This window comes from Colletotrichum acutatum (genome assembly GCF_030867785.1).
Source record: "Colletotrichum acutatum strain CBS 112980 chromosome Unknown BDZ83scaffold_22, whole genome shotgun sequence".
Lineage (NCBI taxonomy): Eukaryota > Fungi > Ascomycota > Sordariomycetes > Glomerellales > Glomerellaceae > Colletotrichum > Colletotrichum acutatum.
In genome coordinates, this window is record NW_026849016.1 from 26090 (window position 1) to 48133 (window position 22044).

Genomic DNA, 22044 nt, shown 5'->3' on the forward strand with positions numbered 1-22044 from the left:
GGAGAAGCACCATGCTCTGCGTCTCCGGGTCCCCGAAGCGCGCGTTATACTCGAGCACTTTGGGACATGAAGAGTCTTAAATTCTCGCGACCGCGACTTAATGGAACTCAAATGTCACCCGCGGAGGACCACCACGATTAAATCTCACTTTCTCTGTCACCTTTCCCCACATCAGCTCTTCGTCAACCAAGTAGCAGCTCCCAATCAGCAGTCGGTGGTCACCTCTCTGCCGTGCAATGAAAGGCATCCGGCCCCCGAAAAGAACAACGACCTCGTCTCCAGGCTGCATCATCTTGGGTCCGATGCCCACACGCCCATCACGGGTCGCAAACACCTTTCGGTTGTTCAAGTAGGTACGCGCCCCTGCTCCAAAGACCTGCAGCTTGTCCTCTCGATTCGGATTCCCGAATTCCATCGTCGTTGGCGGGAGTCCGAACTCGGCCATCTGGGCGAGGAACGTCTCCGCCAAGTCTTGAGCCTCTCGGTCGAGCTCTGCGTGAGGTTTATGGGTTCGATCGTCGAACAGCGGGTTCAATCCTCCTTGGTTCCTAGTAAGGAGATGACTATATCCAATGATGGAACCCAGAGCACCAGCCAAAACGGCTTTACAGAATGCCACGTCCAGTAGGATATTATCGCGATACTTCTTCCCGCATCTGGGGGCGATCGATGAGTCGAAAAGCTGCTCCCAAGCCTGCACGATAGCTTCCGCAGTAGCTCGAGCCCCAAATCCAAACGCAACTGTTTCACTCGTTTTCGATACCACATCAACGTGATATCCATCCAGAGAAAGAACCTTTGGTCGCACGGGATCGTTACGGACCGGTACATCGTGAAGCTCGGCAAAATAACGGAAATGCCCATCGCAAAACCCAGCGAGATAGGCTCCCTTGAAGACGATGCATGTCCTTGGATCAAACCACTTTGGAACCCAGGACGGATAGTCACCAATGCCTGGGTCCTCGTTGTGCTGTACGTGGTCAAGGATGTCCAGAATCCGAGGCTGTTTGCGCAAGAGGAACCTCGTAAGATCGCAATACACCAGCACGGTCTCCCTTTTGTAATCCGGACGCAGAGCTCTCGGCCGACCGAAGTTGAGATCCGGAGCAAGACCATTGACGAAGCTGTTGACTCGTGTCAAGCCTCGACGAATTAACCGAATGCGCCAACTGTCATTATTGTCCAAGACCTGCGTCAACGCCAGCACGGGGTTCAGCCCCTCGTCGCAGATACCAAGGAGGGAGAACACCTTGTCACGATCATCCGTCGCTTGCAACGTTCGCGTCAGCTCCAGAAGTGCGAGAAACGAGCCAATCGAGCCCTCGACCTCGGGCTGACCGAGGATACTGTTGGGTTGCCGTCGCATGAGGATCAAATTCCATAACTGGTAGGGTCGGTCGATGAGGATCTCGCTTTTCCAACCCGCGAGCACAATCAATGAGGCGATCAAGTCGAAAAAGGACATTTCCAGGTCCTCAATCTTGGCAATCGCCCTTGAAGATACCACCACCTCCTGCACGCACCAGCAACGGCAGAAGTACTGGCGTTCAAAGACTTCGTCCAGGTGGATCATGCATGTCTCCGGTAGGTCTTCAAGCATGCTGCTCATCAGGCCCTGGACTGTGCTGGGGTCGACTTGCCCGCCGTTAGGTCCAGTAGCCGCCGGATGAGTGAATTCTCTGATTCTTGCGAGCCGTTCTGCGGCCTGGAACGCTTCAGGAGTCCCGGAAGTCTTGAGACCGAGCCATACGATAACGCGGGCAGCGTGCTTGTAGACCAGCCTCATGTACTGGACCTGCCGAGCACGCTCGTCCAGGTCAGACTGATCGATGCAGAGCGCATCGACCCACAGCTTTCGCACCTGGTTCGGCAAGCGTAGAGAGCGCAGAGCGTCTTCTAGATTTGGCTTGATAAGCATAGGACAGCCTTGCATCCAGATGTAGTCTCTCGGCTGTTCCGTCGGGTTTCCCCACGTGTAAGACAAAGCCTCGTAGGGAGGCGCATGCTCGATGTCGACAACTTCTAGATGCGCTTCAAAGGGGTCCTCTCCCGAGCCTGGGTACAGGAAGAGGAGTCGGGTGAAGGACGGTGTGCGACCCTCTTCCGCAATCGGTGGCAGAGCTTGATATCGATACGTGCTGTTCCGTTGCATTGTGCTCTTCTCTTTAGGAACGGATGATGCCTCTGGCTCTCGGATTTGAGCATCAGCTCGCAATATCCTGCCACATTGTTAGCCAAGTTGTAGATGTCTTTCGAACCATGTCAAGTGTCATCACGTGCGGAATATCGTTTCGAAAGCCTTATTACCAGAATCGGATACAATTCGTCCGGTTCAGCAGGGGTCACGATGGAAATTGCCAATCAACTGAGGGCCAGACCTCAGCCGCTCGCGCTAGCTAGACGCATGACAGGCAGCCGTGGCTGCCAAGAAGACACGGAATGGTGTGAAGCTGGTTGCTAAATATGCGGTGGTACCTCAGTAGGGTTGTCAATACAGTATGCCATCCTTTCATGGCCGCGCGAATGCTGGGAAGTCTACCAGAATGGCCCTTTTGTTGGGCGTAACGTGCATCAAACTCCTAGCTCCGTGAGGGCCTTCTCCGCATCCGACTTTTGGGTATCATTACAGCAAAAAAAATAGTTGCAGTGTCATATGCAGCCCATGAACACGTTAACGCCCTCGCCCTATGAGTGGCACGCACAGCTTAGCTGCTCGAGGCTGGGGGTCACTCGAGTATCGAAATCGTGGGTTAAGAAGCAGATTCTACACCTGACTCATCGAATTTCAGGTTCCTTCATGAAGTCTGGAACGGACAAGCCAGCCTCGAGAACGGCGAGATCCCAGGGGTCTACAGGTTCCTCGTCTGGTTCCTCACTCACAGCTCGCTTTGGGTCTTTGTCAGTCACATACTTGTCGCATGTTTTAGAGGATCAACTCACCCGGTTCGACATGTCCGCGTCGATGCTGGGGGTGTCCGTGTCCGCGGCGTAGATCTTGATAGAACGAAGGTGCGTATCCTTGCCGTTCTGATGATTCTCAAGTATCTGCATTTGGAACACGTAGGAAACCAGCGTATTGCCGTCGGGGCCGCCGCCAGCGCCGTCGACTGGAACGATCTGCCAACCAGAGGGTGTCGAGAGCTCCATTGTGGCAAACTGAATGAGATTGTTCTCGCTGGTACCGGACTTGAAGATGATCTTGGTTGGTGTATAAGATTCGTCTTCATTGTAGTCTACGTAGAAGCGAATGTCCCTGATGCCGACTCGCTTGATGAAGTAGACTGTAAGCTTGTGCGGCTGAGGGCCATCGGATCTGTCTTATTGTCAGCAAAGGCGTGCATTTATTCTTGGAATGGGTCGTGGGATAAACCCACTGCCAATAGGTTTTCAAGCTATCGTCGCGAAGCTGGTCGACACCGTTCCCCTGCTTGTGGCTGCTGACGGTGAATTTCCCCAGATTTGAAATCTCCTTCAGACCGACAGCGAGGGGGTCGAACTCAGGCTCATCTTGTTGGTCCCCGACTTGGTCGCCGTTTTCTCCATCCTCAACACTAGTGTCGGTGCCAGATATCTCGCCAAGGTCATCGAGTGGCATGCTGATACCCTCCTCGTCAGAATACTCCGGGATGGGCTGGCTTCGTATATACTCCTCCATGTTGGCGCCAGCTCTCATGGCCTCCCAGTCAACGCGTTGCGGTGGGAATGCCTCGCCGTCATCAGAGTCCTCTTCGTCTTGATGTGAGCCGCCTAAGGGGTAAATGAGTCAGCAATGTTGTGATAATAAGCTAGAAGTGAAACGGTCGAGGTTCATGGCTGGGTTGCAACTTGTCAACCGTCCGAAGTCGATGGCCGGGGCCAGAACATGGACCAGGCGGATGTCATGCGGCCCCCTGGTCCAATCTCCCGCACTGGGCGTCTAATCGACTTCGAAAGACATAAAAGACTAATTTTTTCCGCATTCTATTAATACCTTTGTGCAAGAAGTGCAAAAAAGGGAGAAATTTGGAAGCCAGATAAAGCTTGCGCGAAAAGCTGCAATGAGGAGCTATCGATTCTCATCAATCAGTAGTCGAAATGATGCCCCTCCACAGAGAGACCACCACCCCTGTCGGACGCATGCAACCCGAGGCGACATCGAACTAATCACCATCACCTCTGAACTTGCAGGGCTGAATGATTGAACATTACAAGAGCGATGTCCCTCGCTTCGGCTTTGAGTGCGTTGACGCGCTGCTGGTGGTGGATTGTACACTGCGCAGCAGCCACAGAGGCGAAAAGCAGTAGGCGGCACTTGGGGAGATGACCACCAGGAATTGGGAGTTGGGCATTTAGATATGAGAGAATGAAAGAGCGACTTACCATTGGGACCGAGAGCTCGTGTCGCTCGGCGGTCGTAATAATCGCCCGACCACTGGCTTCTGGGTTCGGCATCGAGGTCGAACCCGTTCTGGGTGAGCTGCTCGGGGCTCCGCAGGTCAGACCGTGGGCGGCCGCCATGGATGTTGCCCCGCCGTCGGTCATCCATGTCAATTCACCAGCTCAGGAGCAACATTGGTGTCTGAGATTGGCGGCCACGGCGCTTTCGTCAGTGAGCATGCGTGGTGATGCTACTGCTGCGTTCACGGTTGAGAATCACGTGGATCCACCGAGATCTGTCACGTGTTCGCTTGTCGGTGTAGCTTTCTTCACCGGCTCACCGGCTCACCATCTTCACAAACGGTTGACTGGCGAATGGTTTTACAGAAATAGGATACATAGACATGGAAAATAATCCGCAATTTCTCTGAGAATAGTTTCCCTCATGGTTCCATGGTGGCTTGAAACACATGCAGAGTATGTTTGTTGGTGGTCAGAACCCCAGAGCTATGTGGCGACTCTATCCCGGATTGCAACATACTTGCCAAAGACGACTGTCTAAGTAGTTTCGTGAGGGGTTTCCAAGCCAGAAATGTAGTTATTTCATGGAAAAGTCCCAAGCGATTGGTTGCGGTTGTCTCGGTCCTGGATCTTGCATTTCAGCTGAACACCTCGTTTGCTTTTTGCATGGTCTAGACTCAACGTTACCCCGACTCCGTGTAAGCAATCTACTTGACAACCTCCTCGAGCAGTAAACCCTCCTTCCACATTGGAACTAAAGTATTGAAGAGACTAATGCATCGAAAAGCCTCATTGTGTCTTCGTCATGTTGTCCTATGTAAGCGCCCGTGGAACGACCTACTCGACTATTCTCGTCCCTCTCGGAGTTGTCGCCCAAATGACTAGCTACGGACTGGACCGACCAATGGTGAGGTTGTCGTCTCACTTGAGAAACATAGATGGAAGTCTGCACTGGCCCAGACTTCTGCGATGTAGCCATTTGATCCTGATTGCTGCAGTGGCAAGGCGCATGTTCCAAAAGACGGCCGGTGAGGAGGGGATCGTCTAACGCGGTGTTCCTAGCAAGCTACGGGGACTTTCACGTCCAAGGCTGGCGTTCAAGACCCCGATCAGTCCTCGCAGACCAGAAGATCAGATACCACAGTGGCTAATTATAATATCTCACATCGAGTTACCAGCCTTAAATCTGGTGTATAAAAGGCCAGAAGTATCCTGCCAGGAGGTGTATGTTGGATTCGAAGCAAGCAGCACAAGTTCAATCTCATCTTCTCATCGTTTTTATATCTCAACCCCCGAATAACAGCAACTATGAAGACTTCGGCCCTCATCTCAGCTCTGTTCGCTTCCAGTGCTCTGGCAGCCATCGGAAGCTATTGCCATGACAGCAAGGTCTATTTCATCCTCAAGAACACGTCGATGGCATCCACTAACGTCTATTCATTCTTTACAGGGAAACTACGGAACCTGCCAGAAGACCTCCAAGTGCAGCTCTCTCAATGGCTACACCAAGACCAACCTCTGCCCCAATGACCCGGCCGATGTGAAGTGTTGCTTCTACCCGGACTGCAACAGCAACGGATACTGCCAGAAGGATTCTCTTTCCTGCAGCGGCACATACTCCACGTAAGATTCATAATTCAACTCTTTATCTAACCGATATCGGAATGCATAGCTAAGTTTTCACAATGTAGTGGCGATTGCCCTGGTCCCTCTGGCTACCGTGTAAGTATTCATCTTCCTGTCGCTCGAGTTGATGCTGAGTTTGAACAGTGCTGCAACGTCAGAAAGCCGCCCATCTGCAGCAGAGGTGACAGGACCAAGCGTTGCATTCCCCTTTGAGTGTGAATTGGATTGGACCGGACTACGTATATACGTTAGTTAAAACGAATCGCATACGTGCTTTACCGTGGACGGTGACTTGCTTGAACGCAAGTGATAAATGCTTACTACCTGCGCTGGGTTTCTTCAATATCATCCGTGTTGTCATTTGAGAAGTATCGCTCTGTGAGGAGCAAAGTATAGATTGTCGAGGCACTGGATATATGGCAGATCACGTTCGACGGCGGAAGAGCAGTAGTCAAACTCAACAAGCAATTACATTGCACTTTTCCTGCCAGTAGTAAAAGAGAAACTATGCCCATCCAATGATCAGACCATGAAAACCCCCCAGGTCCATCCCAAAACGCCGGCCAGAGAGATCGAGGTATCATACAGCGCATTGAACACAATATGTTTATGCACATGAGGCCCAAGTGCCGTCTATGAATAAGAAATGCGACGCCGCTTGGCTTCCTAAGCAAGGGAGCTGCGCTTCTTCTTCAGCTTCTTCTCCTTCTTGGGCGTCTCATCATCTTCGTGCTTGCGCTTCTTCTTGGTGCTGTCGGTAGCCTTGACAGGCGTCTCTTCGACCTCGTCCTCGTCCTCGGCCTTCTTGAGCTTCTTCAACTCTTTCTTGCTGAAGACGACGGGCGTGCCGTCCTCGCCGAGCTGGACGTCACCACGCTCGAACTTGCGCTTGAACTTGGACACGCTGATGCCAGCGGCCTCGGCGAAACGCTCGTAGTCCTTTTCGCTCAGCTTTGCCGGTGTGCCCTTGACAGCCTTGCTCTCCTTGACGGGAGTCTCAACCGCGGCGATGGAGACGCGCTTCTTCTCCTTCTTTTCCTTCTTCTTGTCCTTTTTGCTCTTCTTCTCTTCTTCGCTAGCATCGTTCATCTCGGCGTCCTCGTCTTCGCTCTCAGCGTCCTTCATCTCCTCGTCAACGACCTGGATGAGCTTCTTGGACTTGCCGTTGACCTCGGTCTCAACACCATCGGCATCGGCGTTGTACTTGCGAGACTCCTTCAAGCTGAAGCCACCGGGTGCGGTAAGCTGGCCGTCAGGGCCGACACCAACACCCTTGGGAAGGAGAGGCTTGCCCTCCAACTTGCGGAGGAGGTTCTCAAGCTTGATGCGGCTGGTAAGACCGAGGATGCTGCGCTCCTCCTCATCGTCCTGGTTCTCGGTGTCGCCGAGAGCGTCAACACGCAGACCAAGCGCAGTCTTGGCGGCAAGGGAACGGGCGATCTTGCCCTTGTTCTTGCCAGTGGCCTGGCCAACGAGGGAGGAGTGGTAGATGATACCGTACTTGGGTGTGTCGTGCTTGGTCTTGAGAGCACGGAAGAGCGCCTTCTCGGCACCGTAGATCTGGATGGTGGAGGAGGGAGCCTTGGCGAGAGAAATGAGGGAGCCAGCGTGGGCGATCAAACGGGCACCGACGAGGTAGCCAACGAGAGCAGTCAAGTTGGGGGCGAGAGCGCGCATGCGGGTCTCGAGGTAAGTGGAGAGGGAAGTGCGGTACTCAGAGTAGGTGATGACTTGCTGGGCCAACAGTTGAATGTTCTCCAAATCTTCGGGGGTCATCTCAGTTCCCATGGAAATCTCGGCGGCAGTCTTGACGGGGCCCTCAAGCTCCTCGGGAAGGATGTCGGAGAGGTCGGTCTCGGCGAAGTCCTGGCGCATGCCAACGGCAACAACGAGACGGGCGTAGACCAGGTTGTCGTTGAGGATCTTGGCAAGCTCGGGAAAGTGCCAGCCGTACCATTCCTTGGTGCGCATGGCGTAGACGTTCAGCTCCTTGTCGAGATCGTCCACCAACTTGATGGCCTGGACAACCATGGCGTCGACCTTGTCGGCGGAGAACTTGAGCTTGTGTCGCGAGATGGAGTGCGACAGACCAAGGGCCATGCGGTCCATGGTCTCGGTGCTAAGACCAGGAATGAGGGAAGAGAGGTTCTCGCGGACAGCACGGAACAGGTCCTGGGAGGCGGCATCGGAGACGGCCTTGATATCCAAGTCGGGGAGCTTGCCAATGGCAGTACCGAGCTTCAGGTCGGCAACGGCAAGGGTAGCCTTCTTCTCGTCTTTGATCTCCTTGAGCAGGTTGGCGAGCATTGGCGGGACACGACCCTCCTTGAGACCGGCGGCTTCCTCGACGGCGACGGCGGAGCTATCGAACTTGACGAAAGACTTCAACTTGAGCCTTTGCAACAGTCAGTCTCAATTGTATTTTGGACACAGCGATCTAGTCACAGCCGAGAAAACGGGTTTGCTTGCACGCGTGTGCGCTGCTGCGTGACGCTCTTGAAGACTGGCTGCAATTGTCGATTGTGGGAGCGCGACTTACATCTCGTTGATCTGCTCCGAAGAGGTCGGTCCAGTGGTGAGCTCATCGCGCTTGAGAAGCTTCTTGTCGGCAGCCTTGAACAGACCGTAGCTATTTCTCGTGTTAGCTTTCCAATTGCTGCCACTTTTTTTTCCTCTTGTTCTTTTTTAAATGGAAAACTTACCCTGCCGGCGTTTCGGCGAGAACGAAGAGAGACATTGTGAAAACTGTCGATGCTCTTCAAACCTGGCCAAATTGGTCCCTCGGGTAAAATCCTCCGCGCGTGGGTGTAAATGTTGTTGTCGGCGGAGGCAGGTTTCCAGCGAGCGGATTGATGGTTTGGAAATATTTTTTTCTGAACCAAACCAAGCTCCACCAATTTTTTTTCGATGGCTGCAGAGCCTTTGGGCGGGTCCCACCCCACACACCAATTGGCAAGTGGGATGGCCCGGAGCGCGTAAAATCTGTTTCGCCGAGAAAAGCCGCCTCCGGTGGCCTGTGCGCTGCTGCAACTCGTAATGCCTAAGGAAGGTGGACTTGGTCGGCCTTGCTGGGACCTTGGAGCTGCCGTGCAGTGATTTGGTTTGGCAGAGAGTGAGAGCGAGCGTTCTAAAGTCAACGACTACAGCTGTCTCCGTTTGCGCCTCCACCAGACCGGCGTCACCACTCCCAGTCGCCTTCGATCCAAACAATCCACAACACAGACAAGATGGAGGGTCTTTTCTTCAACGTCAACAGCGGGTGAGTGTTGGGTTTATGATGGGTGACATAACACATGGGCTGTGGCTAACATGGTGCAGCTACATTGAGGGCATTGTTCGTGGATACAGGAACGGCCTTCTTACCGGCTCCAACTATGCCAACCTGACGCAGTGCGAGACCATCGATGGTGAGTGGTTTCAAGTGCTCCTATGCGGTACACCTCTAATAAGGTTCCAGATCTCAAGTTGCAACTCGGCCCTGCGTATGGCGACTTCCTCGGCAACCTCCCTCCCAACCCCTCGACGTCAGCTCTCGCCGCGAAGACGACCGACAAACTTGTCTCCGAGTTCCGCTATGTTCGCGCCAATGCCGTCGGCTCTCTTGCCCAGTTCATGGACTACCTCACCTACGGTTACATGATCGACAACGTTGCCCTGCTGATTACCGGCACCCTTCACGAACGAGACACCCGCGAGCTTCTTGAGAGATGCCATCCCCTCGGCTGGTTCGAGACGATGCCAGTCCTGTGCGTTGCGACGAATATCGAGGAGCTTTACAACAGTGTCTTGATCGAGACTCCGCTTGCCGCCTACTTCAAGGGCAGTCTTAGCCACCAGGATCTCGATGAGCTCAACATCGAGATTGTCCGAAACACGCTGTACAAGAACTACTTGGAGGACTTCCACAACTTTGTCAACACCCACCCCGACATGGCAGGCTCGCCGACAGCTGAGGTCATGTCAGAGATCCTGGAGTTCGAGGCCGACCGCCGTGCGATCAATATCACGCTCAACTCCTTCGGCACCGAGCTTAACAAGAATGACCGCAAGAAGTTGTACCCCAGCTTTGGTAAGCTATACCCGGAGGGTACCCTCATGCTCTCTAGAGCGGAAGACTTTGAGGGCGTCCGTCTTGCGGTTGACGGTGTTGGTGACTACAAGAGCTTCTTCGAGGCAGCTGGTCTCGGCGGTGGCCCGTCTGGCCCGGGTAACCAGGGCGGCGGCTCAAGCTCCGACGGCAAGAGCCTGGAGGATATGTTTTACCAAAAGGAGATGGAGATCTCCAAGAGCGCATTCACTCAGCAGTTCACTTTCGCGATTGTGTACGCGTGGGTGAGACTCCGTGAGCAGGTAAGAACCACCAGACCCCTGAGCATGAGCTGGACGAAGCTAATGACAAGCAGGAAATCCGTAACATCACCTGGATTGCAGAGTGCATAGCCCAGAACCAGAAAGACCGGATTGGCAACTACATCAGCGTGTTCTGAGTTTAATATTTGGCAGTCCTGTTCTGTTAGTTTTGTAGAATACCAGTTTCATCGTTTAATGGCAGGTCACAACGGCGCAAGGAGGGAGCTCAGGTTCATGACGTGGAGATCAGCATCTTTACCGATCGCTATAGTGTACATAGAGGACAATTACAAGTCTGAGTTTTACACGTGTCTACCGTTTCCCGCTACTAGCTCGCCCTAGAAGCTGATCTGCTCCTTGTAGGTCGCCGGTGACAGACCCAGCTTCTCGAGCAGATGCGTCCACCGCCCGCTACCCCTCTCACTGCGCTCCATGTACTTGAGAAGCTTTTGCCGCCTATGGCAAAGGACTCTCAAGTTCCTCTTGTTGTGCTTGTCCTTGTAACCACGGTTCTGTGACAGCTCGTGCGAGAGCTTCCTGATCTTGGCGGTCAGGATGGCAACCTGCACCTCCGAGCTGCCAGTGTCGGGGCCGCCCCGAATTGGCGGCTTGGGAGCCTTGGGATCCACGAGAGCAGACTTGGGCTTCTTCGTCAGAAGCTTGTCGGTGTTGTGCCGGCCAAACTCCTCGACACATCTCTTGATGTTGGTGTGGAGAAGGATCTTCGAGTTGGCATTGTCCATAGACAGGATACGCTTCAGAGCCTCTACTGCCTTGGCGTGAACCAGCTCATGCTTCTTGTCCGCCAGTGCCTCCATAGCAGGGTCTGCCAGCTCCCTGATTTCCGACTTTACAGGTTTCGTCAAAATGTAGGCCTTGTCTATCACTGCTTGGAGCTCCTTCTCGTCGACGAGGTGGTTGAGAAGCCCCGGCGAAGTTGGCAGAGGGCGAGGATCGGAGATGATGTTTCCATTATCGTCCTTGACGGGCTTCGTTGTGGGCGCCTGGCCGGCCGAGTCGAATGACTCCACGAAAGGAGTCGGAATGCCATGGATCGGGTCGCCCCAGCTCGCATCCTTTTCCGCCTGGATTTCGCTCTGTCTCTTCTGGTTGGCAGCCTTGCGTTGTAGCGCCTGTTGGTGCTTGTACGGGTCCTGCTTCGCTTTGCGCTTCTTCTCGCGCTGGGAAAGGTTCGCGGTCTGAATGACGGGGAGGAAGCTCGGGGTCGGTCTAATAGCTGGGCGTAGGCACACTATGACAGTCAATTAGTTTTCCAATTGCTTCTTTCATCCTTAAGGATAAGTCTGAAGCTTACAGCTAGCGGTGCCTAGCCGTTGCAGGCTCTGTAATCTGGGTGGCATGGCGGCAGCAGTTTCCCTTCAACGCGATCATCGACAATGGGAACCATAAAATTTCCTAGACTCTGGTCCCATATCTGGAGTGCAGCACTCCAATGGCGCCCGGCCCGTTCGTCCTCCGCTGCACATCTCCTTGGAGTGGAGACACCGCCCAAGGAAGACTAGCGGCATTTGATCCCATCACGTGAGCTTCGAGTCTCCCCAGGTACGTACTCTGGCGGGACCTCGAAGACGCTTGGACCACAAGGGCCTAGCGAGGGCTTTGCTAGAGGCAGGAGCTGCCCACTCACCCACGAATTCGAGACGCACAACTGGGCGAACTTTTTTTTGAGGATCGCGAAATCTTGACTTTCTTCCCTTTCCGCACCACCACCGTTCGACACCGTCTCCCCGTGGAAGAAAGACCGAAATCGCCCAAGATGGCTCCCGCTAACCTCCCCTCGATCTTCAATGCCACTTCCCAGGACATTGAGATGCTGCTCGCAGCTCAAGCCCACCTGGGAAGCAAGAACCTCCAGGTTCACATGGAGCCCTACCTGTGGAAGACCCGTGCCGACGGTGTCAACGTGATCAACGTTGGCAAGACCTGGTAAGCAAAGAAAGCGACGCGTTGTAGAGGTTTTTCTCTCGAAGAATTTCAAGAACAAGAAATCACCAAGGAAACCTCTGTTGCGCTCCTCAATTTGCGCCAGCGCAAAAATCGCTGACTTTTTGCGCCTCCAGGGAGAAGATTGTCCTCGCCGCCCGCATCATCGCCGCCGTCGACAACCCAGCTGACATTTGCGTCATCTCTGCCCGTCCCTACGGCCAGCGTGCCGTCCTCAAGTTCGCCGCCCACACCGGCGCCGTCGCCATTGCCGGTCGCTTCACCCCCGGTTCCTTCACCAACTACATCACCCGCTCTTTCAAGGAGCCCCGCCTCATCATCGTCACCGACCCCCGTACCGATGCCCAGGCCATCAAGGAGGCTTCCTACGTCAACATCCCCGTGATCGCCCTCTGCGATACCGACTCCCCCACTGAGTACGTCGACGTTGCCATTCCCACCAACAACAAGGGTCGTCACTCCATCGGTCTCGTCTGGTGGATGCTCGCCCGTGAGGTCCTCCGCCTCCGCGGCACCATCTACAACCGCGAGACCCCCTGGGACACCATGGTCGATCTGTACTTCTGTATGTGGAATCCCCCCCTCTCGGCAAAGCTCTAGAAGAGAGATGTGGAACAAGTGAGAACTAATACGCGCAACAGACCGCGACCCCGAGGCTGAGGCCGAGGAGAAGGTCGAGGAGGAGAAGCTCCCCGGCGTTGAGGAGGAGGGTGTTGCCGCCATTGAGTCCGGCTTCCCCGCCACCGGCGACTGGGACGCCCAGGCTCCCGGCTTCACCGGTGCCCAGGCTGGTGCCAACTGGGACGGTGCTGGTGACGAGTGGGCTGCCGCCGGCGCCGCTCCCACCGGTGACTGGGCTGCTGCCGGCGACGCTGCCGCTGCTGCCCCCAAGGAGTCTTCCTGGTAAACTCCCTTCCGTCATTCAGGTGTCGGCATGACACACAAAAACGAGAGGATTCCCCCCAACACAAACAACCTACAAACGCACCGGTCATCGAAGCACGGTGTGTGAAGATATCCACAAAACGGCGGAACAGCAAATGGTCATGGAATGGTAGACAAAAGACTCTGGTGGAGTTTTTTTTCTTTTTATGATCGCTGGTAGCAATCTTGGGGGCAAAAAAAGGAAAGGGTCAACTTGGTCTGCACTAATGAGGGAAAGATACTCGAACCAAAAAACATTGTGAAATAGTCGGCAAACCACCAATTGTTTGTGATGTCGTTTTGGGGAGAGGGAAAGCCCTGTGTGGCCAAAAGGGGTGGACTTAATCGTTATCCCGCCCTTCTTTTTTCTGCTTTCCATGGAAAGCTTCTGGTCGAAAAAATCATGAAATGTTTGAGGACTTGAAATACCACAACCCCGTTGGTCCCTCAACGTTTGATTCACCTTGCATCTTCGTGACTTGGCCCTACTCCTTGCCACCCCTATCTTCCCAACTCAGTGACATGCCGTAGCTATCGCCTATGCGATCTTCAGGGATTTTAGTCCTCCAAGAGTCTTACGCCTCTGCTGTCTTCCGCCATACCTAACTAGGGCATATGTCGTCGTAGCCTTCGTTGATATTTCCGATATTGCGGCCGTTCTCATTGTATTCGCTGGCCAAGATCCCTTCATCGTTCGGCCAGAGAAACAAGAACCTGAAGCAAGCATATCTACTGATCATATGTCGTTCAGATCCTTCGTAATCATGGATGATTGGCCAGTGTCCGTCTCTTCATGACTGAAGAATGTCCAAACCAAAAGTAAAAGGAAAGAGTGAGCAATACAACCCGCAACTGATTCCAAACAGCTGATCCACAAAAGCTGATGAGGTACAGAAAACTGCATCGCGGATGCCAGCCCATCAACGAATATCGTCCAAACAGTTGGTCTCTTGGGCAGGGAGAAACATAACGAGTATGCTTTCAGTATAAGTAATCTATTCATTTCACAGGCAGAAGCGCAGAGAAGGAGCCAGAGAAAGGAGAGAAGTATCGTACCGGGTTCTCACCTACTCACCTTGGACCTGGACTTTGGCAATCTAGCAAAGACTACCGCCCATGATGCTCGGCGTTACTTGACCACACAACTTTACTATAAAATTTCTAGATCCCGAACACCACTTGTTGGGAAGCCTCCTAAGTGCAAACGAAAGATCTCTAATCGCCTAGGTCAAGATGTCAGCCCAGACCCTAGTGCACCACCCTTCTGAAGCACTCAGGAGATGGGATAGTACTCAACCTACCGCGGCCGATCCCGCCGTAAAACTCGGGATATGTGCTGTACCCTATAGCACCCTATCAAACCTAGCAACTAGACACTTAGGCCGAAATCTCATTGATGGGCTCACTCATTTTCTTAACCAGTTCCTTCAAAGGGCAGATTGAGATGAACCAAGGAAAGATGCTAACAAGCAAACACCAAGAGGGCAGCGAAACTATCTCATCAAGATAGAAATGGGAGCAAGTGATGAGTGCCTGTCCAACCGGCCTCCCCCATTACCGGAGGTACATCACATGTCCACAGTACCTAGCTTGCAAAGCCTGCCTATCTTATCTGAGGCAAGGTTTCCAGAAGTGTTGTATCGGTCATGACAGTCACTAGAGTAATACCTTTCCAAGCCAGACAGGAAGTGCTCGGCATACTTCACGCTAACGGCTCCGTTCTCACGCATACATGCACAGTTATCATATCAGAGTCAAGGTCGGGTGCACAAAGTTTTGAAGAATCTCAATGTTTGTTTGATCGACTCGCCTCCTTGAGCCGAATTCCAACATGCAAAAGGGGTATTGAACGTTGCCCGAGAAAACCTCGAGCCCGAGACACCCAAAATGTCCTTTCCCTTCCGGTTTAAAAGATCCCCTTGTTCCTTCCCCTCAACTCCTTGTCCTAGTTGATATGGTCGCTCGCTCGCTCGCTTAAATGACGCAAAGGAAGGGGTATAGACCACCGCTATCTATGTGCAATGCTCGGCCATCCCTGGCCTATTCTTCTTTCCTCCCCCTCCCCCCCTCCAGTTGTTGAGCCTTGAATAAGGTTCTAGTGATATCATATTGTAATTATCAGTACAGGGTATATGGCCACTGCTTTGGAATCAAGGCAGGGCGACGTTCGAAATGACGATGGCTAAAATGAGCATCGAACGAGCGATTTGGTCTGCATACGCGTTCGTCGCATATGATGATGTAAGAGAAAGGAGACGTGGACGTGAGCGAAGGTCGCGTGTAGGCGCACGTACAATGCAGGGGTGTTTTCCGAATGTCCAAACCCACAGCGGTTGTACTGGCTTTCGTCGGGTTTGGTTGTTTGTAATCATGCATCTTGAGGGAAGCCGATAACTGGCCTACTCCAGACGATGAGAGTGCTTGCGAATCTCTTCGTCGCTTAGAGCGCTCATCCAGAGACACCTCTCTGTGATACCCTCAACCGGTTGGAATTCGTAGAGTGTGCTAGCCTCGAGCAGCCTCAACAGTGTCTTGACAATGGTCGCGGCGTACCTACACCTCTCAAAGTTGACCAGAGGTGCAGTGGTTGGGGAGCTAGCAATCTCCGAGGGTCGCTGAGCGTTGAAGAGAAGATCGTGGGTATAGATGCCTACGAATGGAATGCAGCCTGTGTCGGAGCCAACTTCCATCTCGGCACGCAAGTTGTAAAAGTTGCGGGTAGGGGAGATGAGAGTTTCCAAGTCCCGCAGAGTCTGCATATCGTAAGGCGGTACCATGGCCCAAGTGTTTGTGAGCCGAGATATCTCCATCGAAGTTAGGGCGATGGCGATCTGACTCATGGTCGCAAAGTTGCGGTATCGGCGGCAGTGAGCAGCAATGTGGATATACTTGATGATGCATCGTGCTCTTTCCTCAATATTTTGAGTCAGCACGATCTCGCTGCATGCCCACTTCACCATAATGTTGAAGCGCGCAATGACGACCTCAACACCATGAGCATCGGTGTTGCGAAGGAAATCAACCCAAGACCGAGAGTCGTTGTTGGTAGCATTCTTCCAGCCCATGTCGATGAGTTCCTTCCAGTCAATCTCATTGAGAGCATCCTTTTCGATCAGCGTGAACTGTTGAGCCAGAATCTCCGAGTCAAACGCAAGCGTGAACGGTAGGTGAACAGAGAATCTCAAGGACGATTCTCTTTCGCGTTCAGAGTACTTTGGTTGCCCGCGCAGTGCTTCTCTGGTGCCGGTGGGATCAAGTGGCGAGTTGGGCAGGTTCGCCCCCGGAGTGGTGTCGGGAGTCGGTGGTAGGGGCTTTTGCTGATACAATTGATGTTCGTGAAGCTCGGGAACCAGGACTGCCTCGGGTGACATCTGGAGAGCTTGGACAAGCGTCATTGGTGGCGACGGAGGTTCTCGGCTGTCTGAAGGGCCCATGGCCGACTCTCTCAAGGGACGAGGATCGAACTCCAAGATGGATGCACTGCGGTGCGCATTGCGGTCCGGAAGAGGCTGTGTTTGGTTCATGGCAAACTCTTCGGGCTCGACAATCTCGGCTGACAGCTCGGATGAAAGGTCGGAACCAAAGTCTTCTCCATCGCTGTCGTCGTCCAGAAATGACTGCTCGCTAGGCGGCGAATCGCCCAACTTGATCTTTTCCAGGCTTTCCGTCTTTCGGATGAACTCGTACGAAGATGTGTGAGATGATCCCTCGAGCGTTGGGCGAGGAGTCACAGCTGGTGATGTTTCTTCCTCGGGGTCTTGAAGAACAGACATGTTGGTCCATTCCCGCGCGGATGCTTTACTCTGGCCATCGTCTGCCAGGCCGCGTTCAAGAAGAGGAATGGAGCAATACGAGGCTGCCGAGTTATCTGACAGGAACGAACTCGCATCAGTTCGGGGTCCATTGGGAACGTCGAGAAAGCTGGAACGGGGTTCTGATCCCTCTTCTTGTTCGGCCAGGGCGGCGGCGTCCACAGGAAGAACATGCAAGTGACGATGTCCTCTCTTTTCTTGCTTTTGAGCCTCAGCGGGTTCACCTTCAAGATCCGTCGCGGAACCGACACCTTGGAGAGGAGCATTTGTGGGCTCCATGGACAATTTGAAAGATTTCTTCTCATACTTGCCTTCCAACTTGGCCAAGGCTGATTCTACACCACCATCGTCTTCATCGTCGGGAATTTGTGCGAGCTTCTGCGCCTCAGCTTCAAATGAAGGACGCATGATGGGCTTGGATGAGTGGGTACTGAAGAGCGAGAGTTGTCTTTTTGCCGATGGCTCGGCCATTGCGCCCAAGGAGAAGTTATCCGCGTCTCCTCGGTGGGAGAACTCGCTCGACACGACGTCAACGAACGCACTGGAATCATGCTTGGGGCTCTGCAAATAGGAACTCCGCATGGATTCAGAGTACGTTGTGAGGGAGCCAGCCGACCGCGACCTACGCAAGGGTAAGGCATCTCCGTCACCCCCGTTGTTGAATGCGCGCAAGTCTCCGCCCGGTCGTCTTCTCAAAATCCGAAGAGGCTGAGGTACGGGGCTCGGCTCATCCTCGTCGGCGACGGAGCCTTCAGTGTATGTGGTCGCGTCGAAACTCTTGACTGTTGAGCGCGGGTTGAAGGTACTTCCAAACGAGGTAGTGCGCCGATGGACGACGGCCGAGTCAAGGGATCTATTTGTTCTGCTTGACTTTTGCCGGATATGCTTCTTCGTTGACCTGATCAAAGTAGGACGGCTGGAACTAGGCCCGATGAACTCCGACAAAGGACGATCGGTATCTATAGACGGGCGAGTGCTTTGGTCATTGCCAAGAGTCGTCAAGTCAGGCACAAAGGGAGGCAGTGGGTCTACCGAGATGGACGGTCTGACAACATGTTGGTTAAGCAAGTAAGACGACCGTCGAGGTGTGCCCATGGCATGGCCTGGGGGTGTGTTTGGCGGCGTTGGGTCCGCACCGCCTGGCAGAAAGGTATCGGCAAAAGCCTCCACGGACTCAGTTGCGGGCAACGCTCCATGCATTGCTGGCAGAGAAAATTGGATCGTGTCATCTACAATGACGATAGACTTGCTGCCGGTAGTGATAGCCATGTCGCTGACCGGCCTCAGTACGTCATCCTCCGGAATGCTTCCGAAAGATGAAACTTTGGGAGCCGCCGAATAGTCGAAATCTTGTTCGGATACTGCCCGGTGTAAAGCGGCAGCGGTGGGATCCAGATGTCCGCGTCTTGCAGCCTCGTCCGCAGCCTCGCCGGCTGCGTCTTCTCGGACAGCCTTCTTGAAGTCCTCCACGACCTCCGCGCCCAGGAGGTCTATACGCACAGGAGGCCGAATTCCGTTCTGTTGCCGCCTAGCCTGGGGGACTATGGCGGTCCCGGGCAACCGGTTGGTCGTAGCCCCGCGCGGGCCTATGGGAGAGATGTTGATGAAGTTGCCCTGGGTGGGAGAAACGCCTTGTCCTCGGGTGCTCAGCGCGCGTCGGACACTGCCGATCAATTTCTTCATGCCTTGGCCAGACATGGCTGATGCGCTCCGCTGCTCTCCTGGCACCTGAAAGACCGTGGTGTGGCGCTGGAAATCACCGGCAAGGCTAGGCGACATAACTTCAACGTACGGCTGGCCTGGAGGCATCAGGTTTCCTCGAACCAGGCTGCCAGCGAAAGGCAGTGACATGAGGAAGTCGGTGTCCGGTAAACCCGACTTTTCGGTGCTATGCTCTCGTTCTCTGAGCGAGTCCGTCAGGCTGCCGTTTCTCTTATGCCCGTGCCCTGCCCGAACACGCTTTCCGACAAGTGCTCTTGGAGTCGTTGCCACTGGTCCTGCGCTGGAATAGACCGAGCTGGCGGGTGCCACTGGGTGAGCACCCAATGTGTAGTTGTTGCCATGTTGAGCCCCTTTCGAGTTCTTACCCGGGAACGAGCAGGAGATGATGTCCATGCTGGCGATGCTGGTAGGTGAAGCCGCCAGCCGTCTGTCGATCTCATGAACATGGCGGCCCTCTGGCGTAGCAGGTCTGTCGATGATGGGTTGAGAGTCGGCAATATGGCCGGCTCGGGAAACATCGGCGTAGAAGCTTGTCTGCTCCTTGTCCTCGGGAATGGGCGCAAATAAACCATCCAGCTGCGGGACAGCATCCGCTCTCTCCCAGAAGGAAGGATCTAGACCGGCGTTTCTGTGACCTGCGATTCCGCCTGGAGCTATCGGCACGTTGGCGCCAAGAGAAGGATCGAATTCCGGTCCGTCCCAAAATTGAGCACACACTCGCCGCCAACATTTCTTTAGTTCAGCCAAGATTTTGAGTTGAACCTTGCGACCACGGGGATCTGTTGATAGCTCGTCTACGATGTCGTTTAAGAGGTTGCAAAACGATACGCGAAGGCCGTATTCGATGACGAAGTCGTCCATGAAGTAGTTGAGGATCCAATGACGCATGGCGACGAAAGTTCGCACTCGTACCACCATTCCAATCTCATCATTCCGGCCCAGGGCCCATCGCAGGCGCGCCATTACCATCTTCAGCAAATCACCCGCCTCCAGGAAGGATCGATACGTGAGGAAGAAGTCGGAGATGAGTTCATAGTCAAGAAAGCTTGGAGAGGTGAACTCGGCCACGAGACGAGGCGGGGTAGCAGCTGTCACTGCACCCGTAGCCGGAGAGTATCGTACTATCGATCTGTCGTCGCATGTCGGTTTGAAGGTGAGGGCATCGAACATGGCTGGTTCGATGACCAGATGGGTCGACATGTAGGTTGAGCGGATTGCAGGCAGCCGAGGTGTTGTCATGGGAGCGGGACTGAGGGGGCCATTGTGTCTCGCTGGTTCCATGGGCGGCAGGCATATTTGAGGAATTGAGATGGGACTAGGCTTCTTAGACGCTATTGACGCAGGTATTCTTGGAGTGAGTTCGCCGGTCTGAGACCGATGGAGGAAAGAAACGTTACTGGAACGGGGAAACTCTTCTGTCGGGGCGTAACTCGATCCTCTGAAAAACGCAGTGCCTCTGGCGGTGAATCGTGGATTGCCTAATTTCCAGTTTGGAATTTCAATGTCTAGGAGGGGGATGTGAGGCGCATCCAGATCCTCCATAGTTTTGGCCCGTCGTTCATCGCCCGGTTTGGAGATGACAATTTTGAAGCCTTCAGCTTCGGAGTCCCTGCTCGTAGTAGCCCCGTCATGAGCGGTCGAGTCGGAGTGAGCACGCCTGTGTTGAGAGGGTCTCGGGGCGTGGCCAGCAAAATAGCGACTGTTTCTCGCCGTTGGGGGAGTGGCAGCCGTTGCAGGCGTTGCAGGAGTTGGTGGCGTGGCGGTCCATTGGCTCAAGTGAAGGTCGCTTGCGTCTTTTTGCCTCTGTTTTTCGGTCAAGGCATCCAGACCGGCCGTCCCAGGAGGCGTTATGGGAAAGACAAAGTTTGGCTGAGGGTATCTCTGGTTGGCAGGACGAACCGTCGGTCTGTTTATTGTCAGCACGTTTCCGGAAACCCGAGTAAGATTGTGGTGAGGTCTCAGCATTCCCGCCCATGTGGGAGGCCCTAATAACACAACAACACCGCATGCAGTCATGACAGTAACCTACCTCAGGTATATCCGACCGTTATTGCCCACGTTGGCAACGGTGAATTGACGTCCTTCACGTCCAGCAGAGCCTCCATCGGGGGCGATTTCGAACTTGTCGTCGGCAGAGCTGTCGGCTCTCATGCGGCGTATCGGGACCTGATTCCTTTCCTCCTCAGATATTCTTTCTGTGGCCGGCAGTAGTGGTTTTGTTGAGGGTCCTGGCTGGCGCATCTTGTTTATCCATTTCCCTCCTGGTCCAGCAGTAACGGCACTCTGAGGTTCCTTTCCTCCGATTGCGAGTTTCGGCGGCCTTCCTGACCTCGAGTCACGGGGGGCGACTGGGCTTCTGGGACTCAGCGGACTGCGCGGAGTCTGGTCGCGTTGCGGAGAGCGCACACTGAAGGCGAGTCCATCGTGCGAGGACCGCGATTCGGTGGCCTCCATGGCCGGTATCGCGCGTATTCGATTACAGCTGCGGGCAGCGGGTGTTGCTCGCTGGGGTGACTGGTCGCGAAGGCATTCGGTCAGCTTTCTGGCGAGACACAACAAGATGCAGTCGGGCTAAGATTGGTGTGCGACCCAGTGGAGGAAGGAGTGAGGCTCGGAGCGGGAAGTAGGGCGGTAGTAAAAGAGACAAGAGACGGGCTAAGAAGCGGCGCGTTTGTTTGTGTGTGTCAGAGCCCCGAGGTGAGGTAGGCAAAGTAGGTAGGCACCAAACTTGGGACGAGGTCATGGACACTCGAGTGGTGCTATACTGGATTCCGTAAAGGGCCCTCGCGGGTCCGTGAGATCCAGGGACCAACCAACTCAGCTCGCAGGGTGGCACGATGGGTCGGGTCTGACGCTCGGAGGAAAAAAAGGCAAAAAAGATGAGCTCAGGGTGCATGTGGGAGTGGAACGTACGTTTTGACGCCATAAAGAAGCAATGGCAAGCGGCGGCGGTGGTGGTGAGGGCGGCAGTGTTTTGCAACCAGACACCTCTCACAGGGTTCGTTCAATAGAGGCAGAGACGCAGAGGCAAGCACAAGCGTCCAACGGGCATAGTCCAAGACCAGGACCACAGATACCGAAAGTTGAGACCTTGTGCGAGAGTAGTAAAGTCGAATAGTAAAGTCGAAGGCAGGTCGCTGGCTACCTTGGAGAGACTCGAGGAAGAGAGGGTGGAATGCGAATGCGCTTCGACGCACAAACAGAAACAAAGAGCCGAGTTGGTGATTCGTGAATCGCAGGAGGCCGGAGACTCGGAGGATGCGCTCGT

General features: G+C 54.1%; 8 protein-coding genes across 8 annotated transcripts; 3 read left to right on the forward strand and 5 right to left on the reverse strand.

Annotated features, from left to right (window-relative positions):
- Window positions 1-97: 97 nt before the first annotated feature.
- Window positions 98-2152, reverse strand: BDZ83DRAFT_571876 (HET domain-containing protein; the record flags this gene model as incomplete). Its single annotated transcript, XM_060504447.1, has 1 exon — window positions 98-2152. One exon carries the CDS (start codon window positions 2150-2152, stop codon window positions 98-100), a length of 2055 nt encoding a protein of 684 aa, XP_060367721.1.
- A 623-nt stretch (window positions 2153-2775) lies between these two features.
- Window positions 2776-4525, reverse strand: BDZ83DRAFT_717542 (anaphase-promoting complex subunit 10; the record flags this gene model as incomplete). Its single annotated transcript, XM_060511958.1, has 4 exons — window positions 2776-2886; window positions 2941-3313; window positions 3375-3747; window positions 4360-4525. The coding sequence occupies 4 exons, from the start codon at window positions 4523-4525 to the stop codon at window positions 2776-2778; spliced, it is 1023 nt and encodes a 340-aa protein (XP_060367722.1).
- A 1160-nt stretch (window positions 4526-5685) lies between these two features.
- BDZ83DRAFT_749731 (uncharacterized protein) lies at window positions 5686-6216 on the forward strand (the record flags this gene model as incomplete). The annotated part of the gene is made up of 4 exons (XM_060513806.1): window positions 5686-5766; window positions 5828-6000; window positions 6069-6099; window positions 6148-6216. 4 exons carry the CDS (start codon window positions 5686-5688, stop codon window positions 6214-6216), a joined length of 354 nt encoding a protein of 117 aa, XP_060367723.1.
- Window positions 6217-6669: 453 nt separating this feature from the next.
- Window positions 6670-8740, reverse strand: BDZ83DRAFT_572017 (NOSIC domain-containing protein; the record flags this gene model as incomplete). The annotated part of the gene is made up of 3 exons (XM_060504461.1): window positions 6670-8398; window positions 8543-8632; window positions 8706-8740. The coding sequence occupies 3 exons, from the start codon at window positions 8738-8740 to the stop codon at window positions 6670-6672; spliced, it is 1854 nt and encodes a 617-aa protein (XP_060367724.1).
- A 350-nt stretch (window positions 8741-9090) lies between these two features.
- Window positions 9091-10645, forward strand: BDZ83DRAFT_611662 (vacuolar ATP synthase subunit D1). The gene is made up of 4 exons (XM_060507669.1): window positions 9091-9262; window positions 9322-9410; window positions 9461-10353; window positions 10407-10645. Exons 1-4 carry the CDS (start codon window positions 9231-9233, stop codon window positions 10488-10490), a joined length of 1098 nt encoding a protein of 365 aa, XP_060367725.1. The 5' UTR covers window positions 9091-9230; the 3' UTR covers window positions 10491-10645.
- On the reverse strand, window positions 10646-11784 carry BDZ83DRAFT_611663 (ribosomal protein S15). Its single transcript, XM_060507670.1, has 2 exons — window positions 11669-11784; window positions 10646-11605 (listed from the first exon to the last, which is right to left on the reverse strand). The coding sequence occupies exons 1-2, from the start codon at window positions 11712-11714 to the stop codon at window positions 10692-10694; spliced, it is 960 nt and encodes a 319-aa protein (XP_060367726.1). The 5' UTR covers window positions 11715-11784; the 3' UTR covers window positions 10646-10691.
- A 204-nt stretch (window positions 11785-11988) lies between these two features.
- Window positions 11989-13704, forward strand: BDZ83DRAFT_611666 (40S ribosomal protein S0). The gene is made up of 3 exons (XM_060507671.1): window positions 11989-12300; window positions 12435-12883; window positions 12960-13704. The coding sequence occupies exons 1-3, from the start codon at window positions 12131-12133 to the stop codon at window positions 13223-13225; spliced, it is 885 nt and encodes a 294-aa protein (XP_060367727.1). The 5' UTR covers window positions 11989-12130; the 3' UTR covers window positions 13226-13704.
- Window positions 13705-15641: 1937 nt separating this feature from the next.
- BDZ83DRAFT_749736 (RasGEF domain-containing protein) lies at window positions 15642-21230 on the reverse strand (the record flags this gene model as incomplete). The annotated part of the gene is made up of 2 exons (XM_060513807.1): window positions 15642-20682; window positions 20806-21230. 2 exons carry the CDS (start codon window positions 21228-21230, stop codon window positions 15642-15644), a joined length of 5466 nt encoding a protein of 1821 aa, XP_060367728.1.
- Window positions 21231-22044: the final 814 nt, after the last annotated feature.